The following is a 26706-nucleotide window of genomic DNA, read 5'->3' as shown; positions in this document are numbered from 1 at the left end:
CTTTAATGTTTAATTACATTTGTATATAATTATTTAAAACATTTATTTATCATTAGGTATATATTGAAACAATTATATTTTACATCATAATTTATTAAGATAAAAAGTAACATTGTACGTAATAACATATGCTTCATTTTAACACTAACATAATATCATATCTGAGCAACGGTATTTGCACTTTCCAAATTGATATTAAAAGTTGTTGAAATAAAAAACATCGATACCTTTAATTTAAAATATGTATTTTATTATAATTAAACGTCAGGAAATCACAATAACAAAATATTTTATGCATTTTGTATACCAACGTAAGTAATATTTCAAATTAGGAAACAGAGCAAATATCGCAAAAAAATTTTTGTCGTGCATATTTTATCGATATATAGATTGTTTTAGTTTTTTTTTTTTTTTTTTTTTTTTTTTTTTAATGCAAACCCTTTCCTGACAATAACGGAGAAAAAGGAATTAATGTAGAATTTGTTGTTATTTTTTGGAAGTTATGCGCATATACATTACGGAGGTTCTTTTCTATTACTTTTAATATACAAATAACTATTATTATCGATTGCAGCCTTACCTTATACTTAAGAATTAAAGATAATAATTCTACTAAAATTAGAATAATAATTAAAAATAAATCTAAAAGTAAATAACCTATTATTGCTTTTTGAGCAACTTAAAATTATTTAAATAATAAATAACACTCATTTATTATTTCGGAAACCTCATTTACAGAGCATAAAAAACACATACAAATTAATTATAACAGACAATGGAACTTCAAACAAAAATAGAAGTAAACATTATGTATGGCCTAATATGTTGATAAAATATTCTATCATTTATTAAAATTTTGACACAACAAAATACTACACAAACAAATCTTATGAGATCTTTAGGAAAACCAAAGCCGCTCCACAAATATTACAAACATACCACTTCTATTTTATACTGTTAAAACTTTAATAATACTTCCCAAGAAATTAAATCTAGTTACATTACAAATAAAATTAAATCTATTTACAATGACATATAAAATACATCTTATCACTTTTCTATTATCTTAATTAACGTCTCATAATTTCTTCTATGCTAAAACCTTTTTTAGGACCACTTGATTGACTTGTTCCGGGTTTTGGATTAGAATTTGGTTGTATACCAACAATGTTCTTAATACCGTTTGCAATCGAATTTGAATCTGTATCCATGTTACTATCTTTCGAGTTGATTTGTGACACATCTTTGCAACTAGTAACGCTTGTAGATGTACTTGGTGCTGTATCTTTAGGGGGCACATGTTTCACTATTAGATCTTGCGCTACAGTTTGTTGTGGTCCCAATACTGTGTGAGGTATAGACCCATAAGCTATTTGTGGATGAGGTGGTGGTAATGGTAATCCAAATTTATGATAAGATTGCATATTCATCATCGTGGGTGGTATTCCAACAACAACATCGTTACCGACAATGGGCGGTCTAGGCATAGTAAGATTTGTCGGTTCTGGTGAACGACTTCGGTAAACGGCAGTACAAGTCCTAACATTATCTCCTAAATCAGGAGGATGACTTCTTTTTCTAAATTGACCTAAATACAAACTCGCTGGCCCTGGATCCATCGACTGGTTTGACATTTGACCAATTTTTGATGGATCTGGTGCAGAAACATGATGTAAATCTCGGCGAATTTGCAGTTGTGGATGTCTTAATTGATGCTCCGGTATATCAGAGTAGCGGGTTTCTTTTTCTATGATTTCGTCACTCGTAAATCTTCGCTTTTCATATAAATCCGAAGTAGGCATTCGATGTTTCTCTTGATATTGCGGTCGCATTGTGTAAGGACTTGCTCTGTCTCTAGGTTCATTATGATGGCAATGAGTGCGCTCTACCGGTGAAGGAGAAGCAGGTCGCGGTCTTTCTTCACTTTGCTCTCTGCCGATACTCTCAATCGATGAAGATCGGGCCCTTCTTACTGGAGAATGATCAGGAGATGACATTTCTGGGTCGTCGTCGTCATACCCTGGTTCAATAGGAGATCCCGGTCTACCTATATCTTCTTCACCTACGTCTAAAACATCGCCAGCTGGTACATCACCGACGGAATGAGTCAACGCATGTCTTCTTAGGTCACAATTTCTCCTGAATACCTTTCCACAGGAATTGCATTCGTAAGGTTTGTGGTCAGTATGTGTTAACAAATGAGTTTTGAGATTCGAACGCTGATTGAAACTTCGACTACAGACTGGACATTTGTGAGGTGATTCTTCCATATGAAGGATCTTGTGAACAGCCAAAGTGCGCGACTGACAAAATCCTTTTCCACATTCTGTACATTTGAAAGGTTTTTCTTTAGAGTGTATGTACCTGTAACAAAGAAAGTGAAAATAAGTAAAAATATTTTTAGCCTCGTTCAACTGATCATATTATTACACTATAAACGTTTATCGAAAACATTTTAATGATTCAAGCCATAAAATATCGTGGTTTAATTAAATGTCTGAGGATGGGAGGAGTTGTATCGAGTATAAGTTCCAGATTGCTACGCGTGTATAAAGCAGGCTGTATTTACCGGTTGTGTGGCGAAATGCAGGTAAGACACGGACAGATTTTAATTGAAAATTCTTGTAATTCAATTATTCTATTAATATTATACTAAAATATTTATTTAACTTATACAGCTGTATCAATTACGTTCAAGTTTTAGGTAATAAAAACCCAAGAAGAAGGTTAAGCAAAATCTTCGCTCTGTCACTACATAATCGAAAGGTCAACCTATTTTTGAATCGGTCATGTTTCCACGTAACATTGTGGAGCGACGTCACAATTTACCATCGGTGACCACGATTTCGCGCAAAGCCACCTTGAACGTGATCTGAGTAATTTAAGCCTATACTCTCAAGGCAAGTTTAGACGGAGCATGCACGAGCGTAAGTTACACCCACCATCCTTTCCTGACCCCTACCGACACAAAACTCGCGGTATAAATGCGGTATAGAAATGGCAGACGAGATCATTTTTATTTGGTTCCGTTCCACAAGAGTTCCAGTTCAGCCGAATCGAATTACTTTAAAAGCATTTTGTGGCCAATCGCTTCGATTAATATTATTAACGTACCGAGGTATTAGGTTGCTTGTGTCGATGAATATAATGATTTACTGTACGTAACGTTAAAATAATGGCTTTCCCATTTTAATGTCTAACAAAATATGAAAGTGGATTTAAAAATACACTTTTACGTTTCCTGACATGAGGAAGTTAGTCAAAGATAAAGTTTGCGGAAGAATAAAATATGCGATTCATCAACAGCAATTAAGCTGATCACATTGTTCGAAATTATAGTCAGGTTTTTTTTTCTTTAACGATTGAGATCATCGGTAGTTTTATAAAACTTGAACTTGTTTTTTCTTTATGGTCATTTAAAAGATTTTTTTTTTTGTATAAAAAGAATCATGGATTAATTAATTCTTTATAATTTACAAAAAAAGAAAATCACAACATTATTCTTATTTCAGTTATTCTTGAAGTAATGCATTTTTAATATGTGTATATAAAATTTAATCAAAATAAAAATTCGATACTCCTAATGTGTGATACTAATTTAAAATATAATGTAGCCTTAATTATTTAAATTAGGTTTAAAACGTTCAAAGAACGAGATAAAAGCGAGACCCAAGTTAAGAGCATTAACGATAATGGGTGTAGGGTCCTTAAATTTCTCGTTGTCATGCGAAGAATGTACCGCGTAAATAATATATCATTACTATGGAAGATAAACAAAAAAGTGTAATGACCTCGACCATCTCGCGTTACGATGGTTTTTGGTTTCATCAAGATTGTGTATGGTGGCTCGGCGTCATACAGCCATTGCTAAGATTTATTACACCTACATTCTTAGATATCGTACTTTTAGTTTTAAAATTTTGACACGTGTCAAAATGCTGTTTAAACATACTATCTGTTAGAATTGGTTGTTAAAGACTCATTCGTGTAACAACATAATTATGTTATACCTTAAATTATGTACTTTTAAGTAATTTAATTTAAATGTAGTCGTTAAAAGTAATACTAAATTAATCAAACTTGATCATATTTGACCACAATTTTTAGGAGAAGTAACGTCACTCTTACCCAAAACTTCCGCAAATATTAGGCAAACGTTGACCGGTTTTTCGATATTATTAGTTACAAAAATATACCCTATATCGATTATCATAAAGGCTATTTTTAAAACTAATAAATAATATAAAAATACAGTCAATAGTGCCTCGTAACGTAAAATGAACAAAAATCAGAGGAATTTATTTCTTAGATTTTCAATGAGGAAATATGTGTAACGTAAATTGAAAACACTTGTATGGGAATTACTTTCCGTTTGATTTCGCCGTTTCGTTTTTAATATAACCTTCATGCGTAGTTTTAATTTTATTTCTACATAAAATAATTTTAAAAATTTATTGAACAGTCAGACAATGTCATATAAACTTGATTAATAATTAATTTTATTTCTATAAAAAAAACTGATTTAAATAAAGAACACAGTGGTCATCTGAGTGACAGAATTAAACTAAAAGAAGTGGCAATATGTTCAAGTATAAAATAACGGCTGTTTTAAAATTCTTTGATCATAGAATGACCCCGGACAAATAACGTGTTATTGATGTAAAATCAAGTTTCCAATCAGTCAATATAATCGAATATAGAAAAAGCGATCCCATTAAATAAAAACTTGACATAAATATCGGGTTTAAAAACGACTTCCAATAAATTAGAAATATATAATGAACGTGATATCTTAATTTTGAAATGAATTGAGCAGTCTAACCGAGATAAACTACGTGGGATGACGGATTTGGAACCACTGGTCGCACAACTTTACTGAGATCAAACGAACCGCCAACGGATTCAAATTAACAAGGCAATTACCGACTTACTTTCAAACGTTGGCTTAAACCCGACTAAGATAATAAAACTCTACGATTCTAACAAACCAAACATAGCATCCCGCTACAACCTTGGACTTTAAATTAAACAACCAACCATTAAAAAACCAAAAATATTAAGTTGTCTCTACCATTACGAACAAACGAAATTACGAATTTCAAAACGAATATAATCGTAAAAAAATTTAAAGGTTAGATAGGAATATCTACTAATGTTATCGTGATTAGACCCGTAACACAAGTATGAATAATATACATAATTAATGACATAAACAAAACTCTCCTCCTCGGCTCCTTATCGCACCAGTTCGATCACTTTTGACGTTAAATAAAAATATAAGTAACGTCTGTCTCTTCTTATTATACTTTAAGATAAGGATCGCGATGGACAGTCGCTCAGAATCCCATCAAGGCCCGGCACGGAGATTAAAAAAAGTGAGGCCCGAAATTACAAAGAGGACTGTGGTCTCGCGCTAATGGCTTACATTAAAAATATTTTCCATTACGGTTACTGGCTGTATAATGTATTTTGTTCGAAGAGACACTTACAAGAGATAGCGCCGGCGAAGAAAATGGGGAAGTGACTCATGATATTGAAAGCAATAAAAAAGAACGAGTATACGAATTTACAATGGCATTTGTATTAGGCTGTAATTGAACGGGAACTTGGGTCACTCAAATAAATCGCCTAAAATACTCGAGTACCTACAAAGTTCATTGAGGAAACGAGTCGGCATTCGCCTGTGCGTGGAACAGGTTTTGGAAAACGTCCTCGTTTCGTTTCACAAACAGTACAACTGTTGTGACTGCTAAACAAATATGGAGATGAACAATTAAGAGGCGCGAATTCTGTAAAGGTTAAAACGTTCTAAGTGAACTTTGTATAAAAGTTCTAAATATCCGAAAAGTTATAATCAAGTCTATAACTTAACTGTTTCTCACAGCGGACGGAACTTTTTTTTTATTTAACAATTCAACCGTGCTTTAAGATTACCTATCTCAGATACAATTGACAATGGATTAAAAAGAATTTAGAGATCCGTGGTTACTTACTTTAATCAAAAATTTTATTACTACATGGACCAAATAAACAAAATATAAATTATTATTTGTTTGAGTTCGAAAAATCGATTGATGTTACTTAGAAAAAATAAAGCATAAGTAATATTTTTAATCCGATTATCCGAAGCGCTGTTTTATAAGTCACGTAAAATTATTTACTCAAGAATTATGACTGAATAAATAGTAAAACTTTACCCGTCTTCGTTTAATAGAATTGTTCGTGAATAAACATAATTTTTATTTACTCTATCTGATATATTCTTAGCTCTATGCAATCTGTGGCTCGAATCAATTTCTCTTACAGCTTTTTTTTCTTATTACTGAGTATGAATTGAGCTGGCCATCTGGTCGTTGAAATGTTACCAACAGAACTTCGATTTTTGAAAGTACTAAGCCTTGTTTTAAAATATTTAACGCTAAACCAGTTTCCTGCATTGAATGTATAGTTAAATTTTAATACTTTTTACTTATTAAAATTAGAACAAGGCATAGAAACGTTCCTGAAATTAAAAACATTGTGACATTCAGTATTATATACTTGAGTTGAAACTTTTTTATCGATTTACATCATACAAGGATATTTAACAAGGCTTAGTTTAATATGTTACTTTAATATGTATGAGAAAATAAAAAGGTACGTATGTATTAGTATAGGCTCTATTGAATTTTATTATTATTATGTTTATTTTATTGTTAAGTTAATTTTCTTCAGGAGTCACTATTTTTAAGTAAAGAGAGCAGGTCCACGCAGCGGAATGCGAGGTCGACGCCCTATCCCCTCCAGCTCATCTCTAAGCCTCTATTGTCTAGATTGATGAAGCTTTACTTATCGTTTTTCTATTACAAGATAGTTACATTATTATTGATTATTAAAAAAAAAACTGGTACACCTGTAGTATACGATAGAGCAAACTAATTTATACTGAGACGGGTACTACAACGCTGATTCACTAACAGAATATGTGTTTAAAAAATAATATTATAATAACTCAACATTTTTTTAGTTTTAAAACGTGATATAATTGTAAAAAAAAAAAAACTATAACTTGTTAGAGGATCTTGATTAAACCATTTTAGTTCCAGAGAGACATTAAAATACAGATAGATAGATATACAGACGAATATACACACAGACAGTAAAGAGTATATATTGTTACCTTTTTGATACGTATAAGGAGAAAAATAATTATATTCTATATTTTTATGAAATAAATTTGCATTGCTAATTGCGGTTATGAATAAGATAACATCAAATTTACCTTCACACCCACACTCACTTAGGACAGTAGCGGCGAGATATACATAAATTTACTGGAAATGGTTACAACTCCGAAACGTCACAAGTAAATCAAAACTGCTTATAAAACAACTCCAATTAACATAATCAAACCATTTACATAATTAAGAAGCAGATTATATCATTAAAAACCATTCCATTATATAAAAAAATTATAACTTTTGTCTCGTAAACTTTTAAAGAAACACCTAAACTGCACGACACTAATTCAAATGTATAGTTAATAAATTCAATAATATCACTAAGTGCTTGATAAATGTTTAATTCACAGAACACACAAATAGATCATTTAGAGAACATTGAAAATAAAGTAAAACAGAAGTGGAAACCATATTAGGGCATATAAAAGTACTTAAGCAACCGTTGCTTGTCGTGTAAGCCCACGTAAAACGCTGTATCTGGTACTTAGTTTGTCTTTAAAGCTGGTGCACATTTATTACCATAGACGTGGTATGTTTTATACTTATGAAAACTTTCGGATCGCCCAGTTAATATCTACTGAATATAACTGAATTGATCATTAACTAAATCAGGCTATTGGATTAAACTTGGACATTAAAATAAAAATGACGTAGAAATTTAAAAAGGCTGAGGACTTAAAAGTATTTATTTTGATTTTGTGGTTAAGGTATTTTTGTTTGTTTCAATTTCCTATGCAAAGCCTAAAACGATCAATTTTCTAGCTACCATCGCTCTTATGAGCAACAACGCCAACGCCACGACTTTCAGCTAATTAGCATCAGAATAGACTTAGTTTGAAATATTGACTCTGTCGTGGCGAAACCTTTAACGTTCCTACAATTGTTATACAGGTCATTAACTGGGTTAACGCTTCCATTTACGTAAATGACTTTTTTCAATTCTAATGTACTTACACAAAAATCAAAACTAGTCTTATACCAAAATCAATAGATGTATTAAAATTAAATTGCATTGGGTGAGTATAAATGTGTAGATATTTGTTTATTATTTAAAGTTTATTCATGAATTGAAATATTAAAATACTGCAAGTAGTAGCAAAACGTTTACATCATTGCATATTATGACATAATACAAATTAGACTAAGTGTTTATTCACTGGATTTTTCGCCAGCTTGAACGCCATTAAAATTCTTGCAACTATGTTTTGCGGCAACGCTTTTGACAAAATGTGTGTGTTTTTTTATATCACTTTTAGAATTCTAGTTTTAATTTTGATTACGATCTTTTAACATTTATTTTTATTACATGGCACTGATATTTTTTATTTCTTTTATGTTACGTTATATACAAGCTTTTATTCATTTAAATGTAGGTACTGAATACAATTTTTCTCGTAATAAAAATGTGGTATTTCTTATTTCCTTACTACATAATTAGATATCTCACCGTCATGACCTGTTGAGCTTAATTTAAAGTCTCATGATGCAGCATAAATATGTACCTAATCAGAAACCTCGCACTAGCTCTTCATGAAATGATTTAAAACTCGTTAATGATTACGTGTGTGGTCAAGATAATGCATCATTAGTATCTTTCACACTCGTTCGATAGCTTGTTAGTGTTTTGCGTTCACTGGATTTACAATCACTCGTTAAAGTACAAGTCTCATATTATCTACTACTTCCCTAATGACCGAACTCGAGTATTCGATGACATGTAGTTCTGTACGTAAATTGGTTGTTGCTTATTAAGTAACATATGTCGGGTTTTACAACTTGTTAAGTGTTTGAAAGTACTTGCAGTAAATTACAATTAAGTTAATATTTTTTAAGAATTAAGTCCTTAATTTGTGTTTAGGAATAAGAAGTCATCTTCTTTTTATTTTACATTTTAACTTTTTGAAGATGGTTTGATACGCAAGATCAGCGACAAAAAAGAAATTATGGGAAAATAACATAGTTGACGGCGTAGACTTGCATAGCTACACGCTACATCATTAATTTTCCGTTTGTTATACTAAAGAAATTTTGTATTCGTCGCGCGGCTTTATAAAAAAGTCGAATCCCCAAACTCGGACAGGTACGTGGACAAAAAATAAATGGAAAATACTAATGGAGCGCGGCGAAGTGGTTGGTCCACGTTGCTTTGTGGTATGTAGTTGGATTTTTAGTCTTGATATATTCGGTACGTATAAAATTTAAAACTAAATAAATTCTTAAAGGAAATATGAGTTGATTTAATTGAATTGATTATATAGTTGAACTTGATAAAAAAAACGAACGGAAGATTTAGTGTCTTGATAGATATACAATTGTGTCAGCGAATTGAATTAAATATAATAGTAGAGAACTACTTACTATTTTTATTGCTAATGTAATGAATAATTTATAAGCGACAGCTGCAAGTAAAATATCAAGACGGTATGATCCTACGTAGCTACCATAGCCGGTTTATCGTGGTCGCAGTCCGAGCGGCATAATGGGAGCGACGGCTTGCCGCTGCTGCTTCACACTCAATTTCACCTCTGACAGACGCAAACATACATTGTGCTTACTTGCACCGGTATCAGGTGCTTTACCTACTACATATATCGTTATTATACTTAACTCTTAAATCATTTCTAAGTAAACATCACCATGATTTGCTTCTGCATAGAAAATAATTAATTCTGAAAATAATTACTTATTCTACAGTATTAGTTCTGTAGATGGCAACAAGAATTAAAATTTTAATGTTTTTTTAACACTGTTATTTATTACTAACCTTCGATACACATATTAACAAAAACAAAGGCGCCTGTTTTTTATTACGACTAGTAGACACATGATACTTACATCTTCACACTTGGGTAATTTTAAAACACAGAATATTTAAAAGTTATGATATTGAAATACGAGCCGGTACCTTCTAAAACTAAGTTTTTATTAAATTATCACAAAGTTAAGGTTTAGACGGCGAATAAATGTCACCTTTTGTTAAGCTTTATTTTGATTATAATTATTGTTTATTGGGATGTTTTATTCGAATAAAATTTTGTTATTAATAATCTGACAGTGTTGTTCCTTAGTAACGAATCGTTATAACGGCACGTTCCTATAACATACTATGGTAAATTAAGTCCAAAGGCAAACTTACCAATACTAAAAACCGTCAATGTTAATTGATTTATCTCCAATATAGCTCGATACTCTTATCGTTTGATTTAATAGTACTATAGTAAGTTAAAAATCTCACGAATCTCACTATTTATGTTAATGTTCCTCTCAAAAAGTATATTTTCATTTAAATCTAAATTAGATGCACGTATGTTTCTCACGTTATCAATCTGGTCATCTTTTCCCGTTTTCTGTTAACTCATTAACAGTCTTTTGGACATAAAAAAGTAATGCTGGGGCATCCACTACGTGATAAAGTTAGATAAAAGTTTAAGAAAAAAGGTACAAGCAAGAGTCCAACCCAATTGCTATGAATATGTACCAGCTCGTATCAAAACTAATTTTAGTTATCAGATTTATGACTTTCAAACTTGATTCATGGACGTCTTAGTTAGCAATTAAACTGAAGTCTTGGATATCATTAATCAAACAATATTGATAGGCCTAGCTCGTGGATCCAATTAAGATTTTAACTTAACATACACTGGTTGAGATAATTTAAGTAATATTTATTGTATAAAAAGTTCTTGACATCAGAAATCATATTTCCGTATATTCAATATTATTCTTCAGACCACTTTATGAAATTAATTGGTGTCTCGATTATAACTTATTTATTTTAACACGAATGTCGTAATATTGAAAAAAAAATAGGAATATTTTAAAGGTCTTTAAATCTGAAGAGTACCTACCTTATCTTTTATACCGTGTTACGATCATGTGCGCAAGACTTTAAGTAAGGAATGCTCGTTCTTGTTAAAACATAACATCTCAGAGCAAGGGAATGATTTATGACAACTTGACGTACAATTAGGGCAATAGGTGGATATGAGCGTTAATTTCAGTTTTGTAGTAAGGCGGACATAGTGCCGGTTGCACGTAATTGAGTGTAATCGGTCGTAATTTTGTACCTGCGAGTTTTATTGAAGCTTTTGCACGGTTGTTTTAAGGTTAGACCTTTATGTAATCAGATTAACAATTGGTAATACCGCGTTTTGTCGTAAAACTTTATTGCTTTTAAGGTTCCGTTTTTAAAAGGCGTCTAATCCTGCATAAGCCTGTTTGAACCCTTCTGTCATTCTAGAAGACAGAAAGAAGCTTTTCTCAAACTTTCAGAAATAGTTACTTGAAACAATCCATTTCACATTGCAAAGTACCTTAACCAATAAATTAATTAACAAAAACATTTGGAGAGCCCTGTACAGTTACTAGTCCAACTCACACTTGAGTAAGTTTTATTTTTTATTTTATTACGTAATATTTTTTATTTTGCTTGCATTTCGACTTACAAGTTGTTACGTAAAGGATGCTTACAAAAAATACAAATAAACATATTATGTACACGTCATGTTAATGTAATTTTTTGTAACTAAAATGTAAACTTTATTTTTGTAGTAATTATAAGGTAAACGAACTCGAGATGACTACGTAAATATATAAGCATTTAAATTAGTCATAAATATGCTTATTTTTAATGTTATATTATTTTGATATTTATAATAATTATCGATTTCAAGAAACAAAAATCTAAATGATATCGCCCTGTCCCGCATATTAATTGATTTTTAAAAATCTTTTAAATATGAGTCGGAATTCTGTACAAAAAATTTGTACCGTTATAATTTAATACTGCGTAAGAATTTCCTAGCCTAAAAGGGAGTCTTCCTTCAATTTTTAATATGTTTAGATCAATACGAGACTACCAAAAATTTAAGGCAATACAGAAAAATTCCCGTGTGGCTACGGCATTAAAGAATATAGCCACCCCCTCTCTTCCCGTGGGTGTCGTAAGAGGCGACTAAGGGATAACACAGTTCCACTACCACCTTGGAACTTATAAAGCCTGAAGACGGGCAGCAGCGTCATCGGTGCGACAAAGCCAGCCCTGCGGTCACCAACCCGCCTGCCCAGCGTGGTGACTATGGGCAACACACATGAGTTCACGCCTATCATGGCGCGAACTTGTTGAGGAGAATGTCCAGCAGTGGACTGCAATAGGCTGAAATGATGATGATGACAGAAAAAACAAAAAACGCAAACATTTTTGAAGTAATCCTACCAAAAATATATGAAATCAAAGTTTATGTTCTCTGAAATTGTATTGCATTTGCCTGTCACAGTACTAGGCGTACAAAAAAACACAAAAATAAGTCTCAGCAATGGGACTTCATAAGCACACTATGAGGATCTCTAAAAAAGATGAAATTTTACTTCAATCTCCAATTATTAATATTACTATCAGAAATATTTAAAGAAACGATCAATGTTTCGTTACTAAAATTATGATAAACGGTTTATCAAATACCCAAAGAACTCTAGTCTCTATGTCTTAGGTGCTAAGAACTATTTTTTTTTTGCTTCGTTATACAGCTAGTGTACGTACGCTAAAGCTTTAAAGGAGATTAAAGATGGTTCGCCTCAGAAAAGGTAATAAATAATGCGATTATTTCTATAAGCGGACGGACTTAAGGCCTCCACAACAATTTTTTACGACAATTCAACAGAAAAACCACTTTGTTGAAGGAATTGAGACGAATTTAATCTTTATATCTGAAATTTAAAGCTTCTATTTTGTGTCCACATAAAAAAACAAGGAAGACGAAATAATTGAAAAATTGAATATAATTTATTTTAAATTTTGTTTTTTGGCTACTATTGAATTCGTCGTGGTGATTTACTTGGTATTTCTCAGAAGGCTTTAAAGGTTACTAGAATCAAGATGAGTTCAGTCCGTTAATTTAAGAATCTTAAATACGGTAATATGTTATCAAGTATTTGATGTTCTATTAATTTTTGGTTACAGTTAATCTTTTATTGAACTTATATTTACTGAGTTAATATTTTAGTGATATTAAAATTTATATAATATTAAAATAAATACATAACCATAGTTTTATGTTTCATTTTGTATAAACACAAAATTAAAATTGTAGTAAAAGTAAATAAACATACCTATAATTAAAGTTAGTCTCTAATACTCGTACACTACTAAATAAACCTTCGATATGTCAACTCATAGCGTGAGACTATATTACCAAATTTTAAAAATAATGTGTGAAAAGTCAAATTAATTAAAAAAAATCTATTTAGTCAATCAGCTAAAATAAAAATGCATATAACGAAATATTTTAAGACATTATTGCTGTAATTTCAAATATTACTAAAAAATCTTTTTATATGACCATACATGGGAAAGTCATGTTATACACGCCAAGGACGTCCAGTTGAAAAGTGGTATGGCGTTCGAAACGCCATCATCTATAGAAGAGATAAGATCAGCTGCACATAAACTTGCAGTCACGTAGATGTTATGATATAGTATCAAACGTTTCAATCGTTATTAATTACGTTAAGATCTTCGATTACACGGTATCGCTGTATATTTCATACGAAATTATCATATATTTTTCAATTTAATGATTCTATTTTATATGGTTGACTTCTTAATATGTAAATTGTATATTGGATAAGATTGAATAGAAAAAATCAAGTTATATTTCGTAAATTATAATATCATCAAAGATAAAAGCAGATAAGTTGTCAAAATTGTAAAGAAATTCTTTAATAGATAGTTTGTGTTTCAAAGATTTATATTTAATTTAATAATAACTATATTAGTAAATTAGTATTTAATTAGTATGACTTTGTATGAGAAGATCAATTAGAAAAAACACTAAAGTTACCAATATGTGGAACAAATCGCTAAGGAACAGAACCGCGGGGTACGTGTAGTAACAAATAAATAGGATTTGAAAATTCTACCTGGTCGTGTAGCGTACGTTCATGAGTACGTCCAACGGATTTTATCTCGACATCGTCGTATGATTAATGGACGACGGACAGTCGCCTGGGATACCTTTCTTCTGTATTAACAACAGAAAACGTCCAAATACGATCAAAACTTTTTTTTTTAAGTTTTGCCGACGCTTCAAGTACTTACTACTATCTACTTGATTTCAGATAGTAACAATTGGATAGAGTTTTATTAAAAGACTAGCGACCCGCCCCGGCTTCGCACGAGTGCAATGCTGATACTAAATATACTACAAAATGTCTTAATTTATAGTGTGAAGCTAGTTTACAGCATGGTTATTAACATAATAACAACAACATTCAAATATTTGTCGTTAGATTACACGTTGTTACAGAATGCGTTGAAGAAATAATGGTTCACTGCTCGTTCCCCGTAGGTGATAGCGTGATAATATGTATCCTATATGTTGACCCGACTTCTTAATAATAATTGTGCCAAATTTGAAGTAAACCCCTGCAGTACTTTTTGAGTTTATCCCGGACATACATACAGATAAACAGACAAACAGACAAAAATTCTAAATACTATATTTTTGGCTTCGGTGTCGATTGTAGATTACACCCCAAGTATTCTTTTACAAAAATATTAAATGTACAGTTTTGACTTTCCTACAATTTTATTATATGTATAGATAAATAAATCAGTCATTTTTGGAAACACAAAAGACTTAAAGCGAAATTTATTTGTTCTATCTGAGGAACCATATATGATGACATGATAATTCACAATTAATTATTTTGTACGTTGCATACGCATGCCTTCTATAAAATTTTAGATGATCTAATTGATAAAACAAAATAATTGTCCTTCTACTATATAAATATTAACCAACGCATCGATTCCAATTATAGTTTTTTCCTTTTAAATAAATGGTAATTAAATAAAAGACCTGCCTCTTCAATTTGACCATAGAATTTAACTACAAACGTCATTAGAATATTATTCCTTCGTTTCAGAAAACTGAAATATTGTTTGATTCTAATTGCCTTAGTAGGAATAAAAAGATTCATTAAAAGAAAGAGAGAGTTAATATTACAGCTTAGTACTAGTACTCACCGACCACCTTTTTAAATAACAAATCCATAAGGATAAGTACGAATTTATTATACCTATGATAATAACATACATAATAATAATAAATAAAAGTTTCTTTTAAAAATATTTAACAAAACATCGTACGTAACAAATAAATATGAAATATGTTTTAATAGAGTCTAATAAAATTACAATATTCATGTACAAATAAACGCTATGTAAATATTCTTAGCGAGCGGTGTGGGCTAGTGCTCGGTACCATATAACAGGGACGAATTAAGACTTGTTTACAGTAGAAGTTTTAGAATTACTTAACTATAATGCCCATATTAAAATAGTAATATAAAATAAGATTTTTTTATATCGTATATTTTTATAGATATTTACTCAATAACTCAATAGTCATTTTAGTCATTACAAATTTTATTTTTGGTCAAGACTATTTATAGATACAAGAGCGATATAAATGGCAATCTTTACTCTTATAGTTCTTTTATAGTAATTTTAGCAATATGCTGAAAAAAGGGAGTATTGAAGCCTCTTTTATCTTAGGTAAGCTGTACTCAAACCTTACGTCAACATCAAATCTTACCATCGGGGCTTAACTAAAGCCTAAAATAGGCTTCAAAAGTCCTTTACAATTATCATTTTAATAATAATAGTTACACGTCTTTAATAAGAATAATTATTATGTTTAATATGAAGCTCCCACCCGATTCTATATAAAGATTCTGCTGATTTAGTAAAAAACACAGCAGGTATGCTTTCAAAAGATTAGTTGTCTACGAATGATTCGGCCCTGGCGTGACGTCTGTTTGTACAACCGACCGGTCACTGTTTGCTCTGCCTCCTCGAAACTACTCGGAATATTTTCAACAAATCTTAAGTCTCTCGTGAACTAAGATGCTTGAGTTGTTGAGATTTTTAAAAACGTTTTGAATCGTCGAGTTTGATACTATACTTGTACCTTTAATCGAAAGTAACGGTTCCATACTCAGGGTTACTGAATGTTTAGTTTTGTATTAACCTTTGGCTAGCAATGATACATTGATAAAAAAAAAACATAGGTAAAGCAAACATCGTCTCCGTGAACATCATAATATATGAGTAACATTGTACCCTAGTTTTGTAAAGATTTATTTTTGACAAGAAACTGAGATGCATCTCCATCAAATTCAAACAAAAGGTTCCTTTACAAGGGCAAAAAGGCTCTTTACAAGTTATACCACAAGCTGGTAATAAAAAAAATCCATTGTATGATCAGATGCAGATTAAAACTAGCTAACATACGCTAAAAGTATCGTGATGAGGGACACAAAACCACTCATGTACCAGACACGCGATACCGACCCTTCTGACCACAGACCACGAAGTAGTTTCAAAATAGCAGCACCAAATACGTATCGCTACTACAAGCTTAATGGCTTTTAAAAACTGGATTAAGTAGCAGAGAAATGCTAAATCGACGATAAGCATACGTCTTGTCATCCCACGCTGGTATACGGATAAGATTGTATTATATGCCAATTTATGTCTTAAATCTCGAGTGTCAAAGACGGGATTGCTGCGCACGATTAGAAAAGATTAACTCGGGTAATGGCATGCAATGTACAGTTCAAATTTTCAATTGTTCGAACGCATATGGTCTGCATTACCATCGAGGTATGATGATAAAATCAGTTTGTTCTTGCGAATTTTGCAAAATAAAATTTAATACTATTATTTAACTAACAAAATAATTATAATTGCGTTTGCTGGAAAACGAAAAAAAAAAAACCGACTTCAATTACATCGACAAGTAATACAACGTAAGTAGATGAAAAATTAGTGGAGTAAATACGCATTATCAAAGATTAATCAAAAAATAGTCCTCAAATCTCGATCTAGAACAAGCATTAGCTTTCGATTAAAACAAGAATCATCAAAATCGGTATAACCAATGAAAGGTTATGCGGTATAGTACAACGTAGGTCGACGAAAAAGTAGTCAAGTAAATACGCATTGTTAGATGTAGCTCGAAAATTACATGTTAGATCCGAATTAAATTTAGTCCAAAACTTTCGATTAAAATAAAAATCATCAAAATCGGTCCACCCAGTCAAAAGTTCTGAGGTAACTTACATTTAAAAAAAAAACATATACAATCGAATTGAGAACCCCCTTCTTTTTTGGAAGAATCGGTTGTTAGATGTAGCTCGAAAATTACATGTTAGATCCGAATTAAATTTAGTCCAAAATGCCACACTTTCGATTAAAATAAAAATCATCAAAATCGGTCCACCCAGTCAAAAGTTCTGAGGTAACTTACATTTAAAAAAAAAACATATACAATCGAATTGAGAACCCCCTTCTTTTTTGGAAGTCGGTTGAAAAGAATTTTGGTTAATACATTATACTCGTAATATACTGAAGCCAAAATCCTGCAATACGAGTACACAACCAATTTATTATTCTTAGTAAAATTATGTAATGTAAAGTTAAGGTCTGGGTAAGCCTTGACGTAATTTCTTTTAAAATTAAATGTAGGTATTAACTTAGTATTAATGAATAACGCTTATCAGATTGTAGCTTGACAAAAATGTGTTTTCATTATTTTATTTTATGATAATTGAATGTTTTAATACAATTATTTGGCAACAGACTTTATTAGACATCATCTCTTGTGTCATCTGAATACGTGAATGTTTACAAACGGAGTCAAGTACGTAGGTTTACATAATATATTCAAATAAATGATTTTACCACTGGCTTTTCAAGCGTAAATCGTGAGAAATTCTCTATAGGACAGTACTCTTGTTACATTTTTAAATTTTAGGATCTTTATCCGAAAAAGAAAGAGAAAGAGTTTTATCCGGAAAGGGTTAAGACTTTCTTAAGCCTTTCTCTATTGAGAAGCCTTTTCCAAGCCTCAGCCCTTTAAGCACTGGGAATTTTAAGCCGTTACACTACAAACTATGCTAATTTTGTAATAAGTGATGCAGTACATTATCAAATTCCTTTATTACTATTAGTAAATTTTAATTGACTCATTCGGCGATAACTTTTGTGAGGTATCTAGCGTAAAATATATGACCTAAAATTATATATTAGTATGTCTTTTCATTAAAACATAAAAGTAACCATAAGACAGGTTCATAATCACCTTCTGTTTTAATGATTACCGATGAATGATTAATGGAAGCGATCTTATCTCGGTTTTTAATTGAAATTAAATGTTTTTTTTTGCATACTCGTAATTGCAACGTTGGTATAACAATGACCTATGTAAATCGTTTATCGCAATTATTCAAATATTATTGAAAGTTGTTAAAAAGTTGATAAAAAAAAACTTTATTGAAATATTTACCGACATACGTAATATATAAATTATATAACTATAAGTTTAATAATGAGTCATTCTAACACACTCAGATATTGTACTCACAATCATTAAACTCACAAACAAAAATTTATCTTGTAAAAAACAGCGATTCATTCCATTGTATACATTTCTATATAAAAAAAGAATGCAACATTCTGAATACGATTTAAAGTATGTAAATTTCAGTATGTTTTTGTATAACATTAATAAATTTCGAATCAATATCACGCAAAAGATTCATTTAATTGGTTCGGAATTTGAGACAAAAAAGCTTTTAGCAATCACACGCAACAGTCAGATATAATTTAAATAATTCGCCTACCTGTCCTTACTGATTTAGTAATAATACTGTATTATGAAATATTATAGATTTGAGACTAACAAAAAATCTAGACAAGACTCAGTATTAATTAGAGCCTCGAAATCTGTACTATAATTATCTTAATATGAAATTCATATCAATATAGATAAAATATTATATATTTTTCAATTGAAGTAACCGCAGTCCTACAGCTTTATAAATCAATAACACGTACATAATTATAATTTATACGAAATTGTAAGCATACAGAGTCATATAATTTTATGAACGCTAATAATACAATGACCATTTAACGTCATAGTAACGCCAGAAAATTAAATTAGTCTCAAATAAAAAGAAATCGTCACGATGATTAGTCAAAGTTAAATCGAATAAAATTACAGCTATTTCGCACTTAATATGTAAAATGACTGCCCTACTAAACGCTTTATTTAGCATACTTAGTTGTGCAACCAGATGTTCCAAAAGAACTTTCAAAATGCAATAAGATGCCGTGAAACCGACGAATATATTCGACTAATTATTTTCAAACATCGGTCACGATTATATTAAATATAATCTTTACATATCTAAAATATCGCTTCACCGATCGATGCATCGATTAGTATAATCAATGCTTTTCCCCCTAATGATAAGTACCAATAAATTTCGTTAGTTAAAATTGTCATTTCGATTCAAATTATATCCACAAGATAGGTTTTTTTTATAAAATTTAATATATTATAATCATTTAACGATTAAAATTTTTCCACAAATATTCACGACTTGACTCTTAAATAATTGGTCAAATAGATATTAAAATACTTATTATCATGACACAACTATATTTCAAGCGGAATATAGCCATATTTATATGTATAACGTGTGAGTTATGTGCAAATCTCTTAAAACTAAAAATATTGACTATCCAAGAGTTTTGGTTAAACATCGCGTGTGAGTTTTTAGGAGCAAATAAATAACAGGAATCATTTCAAGTATTTCAAATATTATAGATTCCTACCACCAATTTACGTCTCGTAAGGAAATAAGTTCTGCGTTATTATCATATTGGTCCAAGATGATAATTTCTTAAGATATCCGTAGGCGAAATGTTGCTCTTGGGACCGCGTCCACCTGCCCACTTTGATTTATTATGGATTCAGTATTAATTTGATATCCTTTTGCTGCAGCCCCTTGAGCGATCGGACCGAGCGAGAGCGAGTAGGCTTGCCCGGTCCCCATTATATGTGATCTTGGACGAGACATAATTGCATATGGGTTGGAAAATAAAGTGACTTACAAAATGGTGTAGCAAGGGACAAAATGAATATGACTAGTTAATTCAGAATTTCGATTTTGTGAATGTTAAACGAAAAGATAAATATCAAACTTATAAAGATTGTCTCAATAGAACTTTAGATGAAAGTGCAGTAATTTTAAAAAGTAGTAGTAAAAAGGATTTAAAAGACAAACTAAAATATGGTACATAATTGCATTAAGTCACAAAATGTACGAATAAATATAATAATAACGATTTCAATAATAAAAATTATTTTGCAAAAAACGTTAAAATTGTACAATTTAAACTAAGGCACGGTTCGTTGCTATATCCACGCTCGTTTCTCATAAGATACATCCAGAACCAGTTTTTCATAGGAAATTACTTGGGTTGCAAAGCAAATTAATGTTACTATAGCTTTACTTGGTCTTGGCTGCCTATATCAAATTGCCATGTGGTATTTTTGTTCTCGCGTTTGTACGGGTACAGGTTTAGTGTGAACACTTTTGTATCGTCGGATGTTCGTAACTCTTTGGTGGGGACGATCATCATCGATTTTTAATAGTGGAATTTTTGAGCGCTCTCTTGATTAGTTCTATGTTTTGATGATTGAGCGGCAATTTTGTATTCGATAATACCATTGACATTATGTTTACATTTTGCTTTTGATTACTCATCATTTATAACTCTTTTAATATTTTGAGTAAGTAGTTAAAGATTATTGACAAGCCACCGTTATTCATTTGAACTTTTCTTATGGTATTTTTTACTTCGAACGCTAATCTTATTAAATATATAAAAAGCGTTTTATTATTACGTTCTGATCGTTTTTTTAAATCGCTGTTTAAAATTTCGTACGGTCATACGTCTTTTGGTGATCGACAGGAGATAAAAATGCGTTTTCGACGTATTTATTTACGTAAGGCCAGTTAGCTCTCATTTCGTATTCAAGAGGTGCTTAAGTCTTTTATGATCAATAATTTTATAATTATACACTATTTTTCGTTCTATTTTTTGCTATAGTTTTTATTAAAGTCGTGACGGAATACTGATTTTTCTTAGAAATATTAAATAATCGTGCAAGATTCTTGTCCTTGGCGGGTCAAAGTCGGTACATGAGTGTATATTCCTTTGAGGGTATTAATTACAGTGTGGGATATAATAACCTGATATTATGCAGTCTTGCTGCATCTCCACGATAAAGGTAATCATAATATAATAACACGCGACAAAAAACATTGTAGCTGCACATAATTAGTACGCACGGCTGAGAGCTCGTGTTTCGTTTAAATAAATCTTTTTCCGAAATAAAGTGATTTTAAATATTTAAATTCATCTTGTATTACTTTGGTGAAGTTTAAAGTTTGTCGCAGTGTTTCAGTGTGTGATATGTAATGATAGTTTTTTAATGTGTAATTATATTTTGCTCACAGTAGTAATAGTAGGTACCTTTACTTCTCAGCCGTATTTTCATGTCTGATTATTGTAAAATTTATGCACATAAGCAAGAAACGATGAAATATTTAAAATCAATCGGTAATACAGTTTTAAGTAGTTGGGAATGAGACCTACGTCGCTTACAGCTAAAAAATATATATAGATATATATTTATATACGGTAACTAGTACATTTTTTGTCATTACTTATTCAATTCAATACGATTGATACCTAAATATTATTAATGGATTAATGGACTGGTGGAATGTTGTATAGTTAACCAAATAAATTTTTTATAAATAGATAATTGTTAATGTCTACTATTTAAACATATCAGAGACGTAAAATTATTTCTAAAAGAAAATAAAAAAAGTAAATTAAATTTTCGATCATATCCCATCAATTGTTCCTTAACAATAAATAATTTCAAATATGCGAAAATTGTAAAATTTAACAACTGAAATTTTTATTGTATATTACGTTAAATTACCTAAGAATATTCGCTTTTAATTTTATATGCGAACCGTATCGATTTTGACTTCCATTACCGGAGCACCAATAGAATCGGATGACTCATCAGATTCTAAACTAATTACAGAACGAGATGAAAAACGCGTTCAAAGCGAGACGAATACCTTACGAGCATTAAGTTTCATCGAAAATCACTAAGTCCGTGATTCTACTAAAATTTCTATTCTGTATTATGATTGAATATCGAAAGCACGGATTAGAACACTTTCTTGTTAACTTGCGGCTCTCTAAAGCAATCTTTTGTACTTTACGGAACTATTATTTTGTAATAAATTTAAAATTAAAGTTAAAGAAAAAAATTGATGGAAATGTTTTTATGGTGTAGTTGTGAAATAATATAAATCTATCATTGCATCAAATGTATTGATTAAAAAATGAAAAAATAGGTTCAAGAAGTTAAATGATGTCAACTTTTTAAAATTGTATGCATTTTTTAATAATATCAGCATAATCTAAATTAGGTCGTTTAAGGAGAATGGTAAGGATCAGTAAATTTATTCAAGACTGATTAAATTGGCATTTATAAATGACTTAAAATGACGTCGCATTATTTATATCACAACAGCATTTTTGTTAATATACGAGGTCATTGCGTTTAAAAAAATCTATAAATTACTCTAAAAGTCCGTATTCTACTTCTATTAAACACGTCGATACATTAAGAAAAAGTAGTAACGTAGTTTGGAAGGATTAACTCTGAGATTTGATCCGAAGGAGGCGCTGTCCAGTTTTTATGGTATACACAATAAAATCATTGAGTCGCCCCATACCGTCGACCCGAACCAAAAAGTGCTTAAAAATAAGTTATATTTTATAGGATTTATTTTTGTATCTTTTAATCGGATTAAAATGTTCGTGAATATACATTAGGTGAGAGGACTTGCGCAATATTTTGAATAGTTTATTAAAGTAATTTAAATTCGATATAGTCGTAATAAAATTTCGAAAAAGTATTTCTAGCTTTTACAATATACAAAGTTTTTAAGAAATACGGTTCTCTTAATCTGTTGTTACTTTTAATAAGTATTCAAAAATAATAATAAATAAAAAAAATGTATAACAAAAACTGAACGAATTACATTTTTTAATTAAAGTTAAAAGCGTTTAACAAGAGTGGCTTCTAAGATTTATTTTCCTCCTTGTTAATGATTAATGTACGGATCAATTTAAAAGTATCTTCTGACGCGCCACAAAATACTATCCTATTTGAATAATAGCTTGTAATAAAAAGTCCAATTAACTCTTTTTTGATATACGAAAGAGCTCTTCGATTTTTTATAGAATCTATAAATCTATATTTTATAGATTACAAACTCAATAATACTGTGGGAATTTAACAAATACTTATTCAACTAACATTAGAACTTGATATGGAAGTAATTAAAGATAAAATTAAAGCTATTTTTTTCTCAAATATACAAAAACTTTGGACAAATTACATTTTATATTGCAAAGATTAATGAAATGAGGCTGCAATAGATGTCAAACAAATTCAATTTTTTTGTCACTGGAAAAAAAATTAAGTTTCATTTAACGCCTCACACTAAAAGCCTTATCGTAGTGAAGTTTCTAATCATTAATCTCTTCGCATTACTCTTCTATTTGAATCACTTAAATCAAGATAGATAAATTTCTGAGAACCTGAACTACGATTAAGAAACTTATAAATATTTCAATTCCAAGTAGCGGAGCGGATGCGGCCACACTCGGCTTAACATCTGCAACTTGAGTTACACCGGCTGCCAGTTACGTGCATACAAAATGGTTCTTTATACTATGACCAGCCTTGTAAAAATTTAAAACTTATACGAATACGAGTATACCAACGACGACACCCTACAATTACGTATCAAATGCATAAATATGAAATATGGTTGTTGCAAATAATAGTAATGTAAATGTAGAACTCACCTATGATCGCGCAAGTGGTCTTGTCGGCGGAACGCCTTCCCGCAGATATCACAAGAATAAGGCCGTTCATCAGTATGCGTCCGCTCGTGAATGAGTAAGTTATAGGATTTTGTAAATTGACGATTACAAAATTTACAGATAAACTGCTTCTTCGGTCTTGATGCTCTTCCGGGTGCTCGGAGTAACCGTCTGTCTAGGTGCGGGTGAATTTGGTGAGGACCTGTTCCTGGTGGAAATAAACCAGCACCGGGGAACGTAAAGCTATTTCCAGCCGTCGGTGAAGGTCCAGGGTTGCCTAAAAATGCACCAGGTGGTCCATAAATTGGTGGTTGGGATGATCCATCGGATATTATTCCTTCGATTGAAGGAGTTCTATGGTGAGGAAGGAGCATAGCCGCAGCTGCTTCTCTTAGGGCTACCTCCTTTCTTTTTTCAACCATCATAGCCATTAAATCGAATGAATTTCTTTTAGGAAAGTTACCAGAAGCTCTATCTGGTGATGCTTTAGCTGATTCGCTTCTATCTCTTTCCATCATTCGTTCTCTTTCTATCATTTCGGAAGGTATTAAGGGTGGGTGCATTTCATTAGGGTACATAACGGGGTGCATGACTCTTGTTGGAACAACGGGTACAAATGCTGAAGTCTCTCGGTGAGACGGTAAAAGGGAACCCGTCGCTAATTGACGGTGGTATGGTAATGGAGGAGAATCGAAGTTAGCATTTGGATTGGGAGGGCGACCATTAGAGGAAGTTCTTTGAGCTCTTTCAGCTGAACTAGCGAGAAACTGGTCATGCCTCGAGCGTAAGGGAGTGGTCACAGGACTTTCAGTGACAGGGACAGGAGTAGTCGCCCGCGAAACAGCTGTTCCACTGTTGTCCGACATTACGATGAAAATTCATCTGAAAATAAAAATAGAAACTGCATCAGTATGAAAGCTAATAAAAGCATACAAAAAAAGATATTCTAGATCAATTGGAAAATTATTCTTTAAAAATATTCGTACAAAAGAAACTTGGAGTTTTACTCTTTTAATGTAGCAAGACAGGTTTCATTTCAATTTATTATCGACGTTAATTAAACAAGAGCTTCATTATTAACATTAAGGATTAAATAAATTTTATCGATGTGTCATTTACTACATGAAATATATAATGTGCCATTTCATTCCGTAAGGCTTTTAAAACGACAAGCTCAGAGCTAAAGTCGATTCTTATCTTTACGGCTTTCACTTATGAATCGTAAGATGGTACGGTTCTCTTTGCCAGCACTTGCTAGCAGGCAGGTGTTGAATATTTAGATTTATGGATCGAGAAGCATGTTTAATTAAGTAGCTCTACATTGTTTCTACTTTACTATTAGCATAAAAAACAGATTAATTCTCACCGAATCTACCCACGCTTCAGCGAGTGTTTACAATTTGTTTCCATTTTATATCGCCTGTGCCAATTTCAACGATGCCTTCTTAATTTTAATTTTAGACATATACTGCTAGAATACTTACTGCTTTGAAGGTTATGACCTGCTTACGCTTGCTATAAAGTTAACAAGTTGATAACTAATATATAAAGTTAACAACTGATTATTTTACTATTATCAATATTTCATGACATTATTATCAACCGAATATATTACTATTTTTTTTTTTGGTTTTATATTACTACTTTTGTAATTATGCAGATTCGAATGTACTTCATGCATCATTCAACAGTTTATTTCGAACAGAATATAGTTCTTAGCTTCTGGTGGTTCAGAAAATGTTAATGACAACCGGATTTGGATACGAAAACGATATAAATGTCTATACTTGATATGTTGCCTTCGATTGCTCAAAATACCTGTTATTTATAAAGAACTTGATTCTCCGATAAATAATAATTAGGAATATAATAAATTGTCCTGTCATGTTTTAATAGCTTTTATTATCTTTAGGGTTCCCTAAGAGATTGTCGACTGCTTTTTACGTTTACTAAGATGCGAAGTACTAAAAATATTTTACTGTCATAGTATGTTTGTACAACACTGCTAACAACTACGAGATTAGCTATTCTGAGATTTACGGCGGATCTGATGGTTACCAACTGAAATGAGTGTCTCGGAGAACAGTAAAACGTTTATTATTTATTGCCTTTGCACGTAATATTTATTTTCTTTGTATTTCCTGTGTCGGAATAACCTATAAATCTTTATCTAATATTTATTAATATGTTATATGTTTTGTTTTGAAATTGAGAAGTTAAAAAAAAAGCATTACAAATATCCATACCTCCCTGGTCGTAAGTTGCAAGAAAGAAATATAAATCTTAGAATCAATTTATTCAAGCGAGATCGAAAAAGAAGTCAAGCGCCGGGTCCACATTTCACTGCGTGTTGCCCGTTCTACCGTAAAAGCCTTCTGATTCGTCTTCCCTTTCGCTCGCTCGCAGTCTTTGTGTTTTGTCTCATTCCCACTAAGGTTACGCCTGATCGAGTTTCTACCATCTTACTTGCTACGAAGCTGTAAAACTACTTTTATCTCTTTTGGTTTGAGAATTTAGATATACGTATGGATACACTGCAGTAACAGTTGGAGGTAATACTAGTAATTTAAATAGCATAAGATTAAATGAGACCTCGGTGTTTTTGTGATTTTGAAACGTTCTTCGTTGTTTTCGTAAATATTA

At 31.3% G+C, this 26706-nt stretch overlaps 1 protein-coding gene across 1 annotated transcript; it reads right to left on the bottom strand.

The window, feature by feature from the left end:
- Positions 1–364: 364 nt before the first annotated feature.
- Positions 365–24929, bottom strand: LOC123660358 (protein bowel). The gene is made up of 2 exons (XM_045595453.1): positions 24046–24929; positions 365–2364 (listed from the first exon to the last, which is right to left on the bottom strand). Exons 1-2 carry the CDS (start codon positions 24927–24929, stop codon positions 1071–1073), a joined length of 2178 nt encoding a protein of 725 aa, XP_045451409.1. The 3' UTR covers positions 365–1070.
- Between the last annotated feature and the right edge of the window lie 1777 nt (positions 24930–26706).

This window comes from Melitaea cinxia, chromosome 15, assembly GCF_905220565.1.
Source record: "Melitaea cinxia chromosome 15, ilMelCinx1.1, whole genome shotgun sequence".
NCBI classification, from domain to species: domain Eukaryota; kingdom Metazoa; phylum Arthropoda; class Insecta; order Lepidoptera; family Nymphalidae; genus Melitaea; species Melitaea cinxia.
This window is presented reverse-complemented; position numbering and strand designations above follow the sequence as displayed.

Bases quoted from the DNA above. Each gene is read 5' to 3' on its own strand.
- LOC123660358 (XM_045595453.1), bottom strand. From the start codon at position 24,929: ATGTCGGACAACAGTGGAACAGCTGTTTCGCGGGCGACTACTCCTGTC. The intron at 2,365-24,045 runs GTGAGTTCTACA...TCTTTGTTACAG, and splicing joins GACCACTTGCGCGATCATAG to GTACATACACTCTAAAGAAA.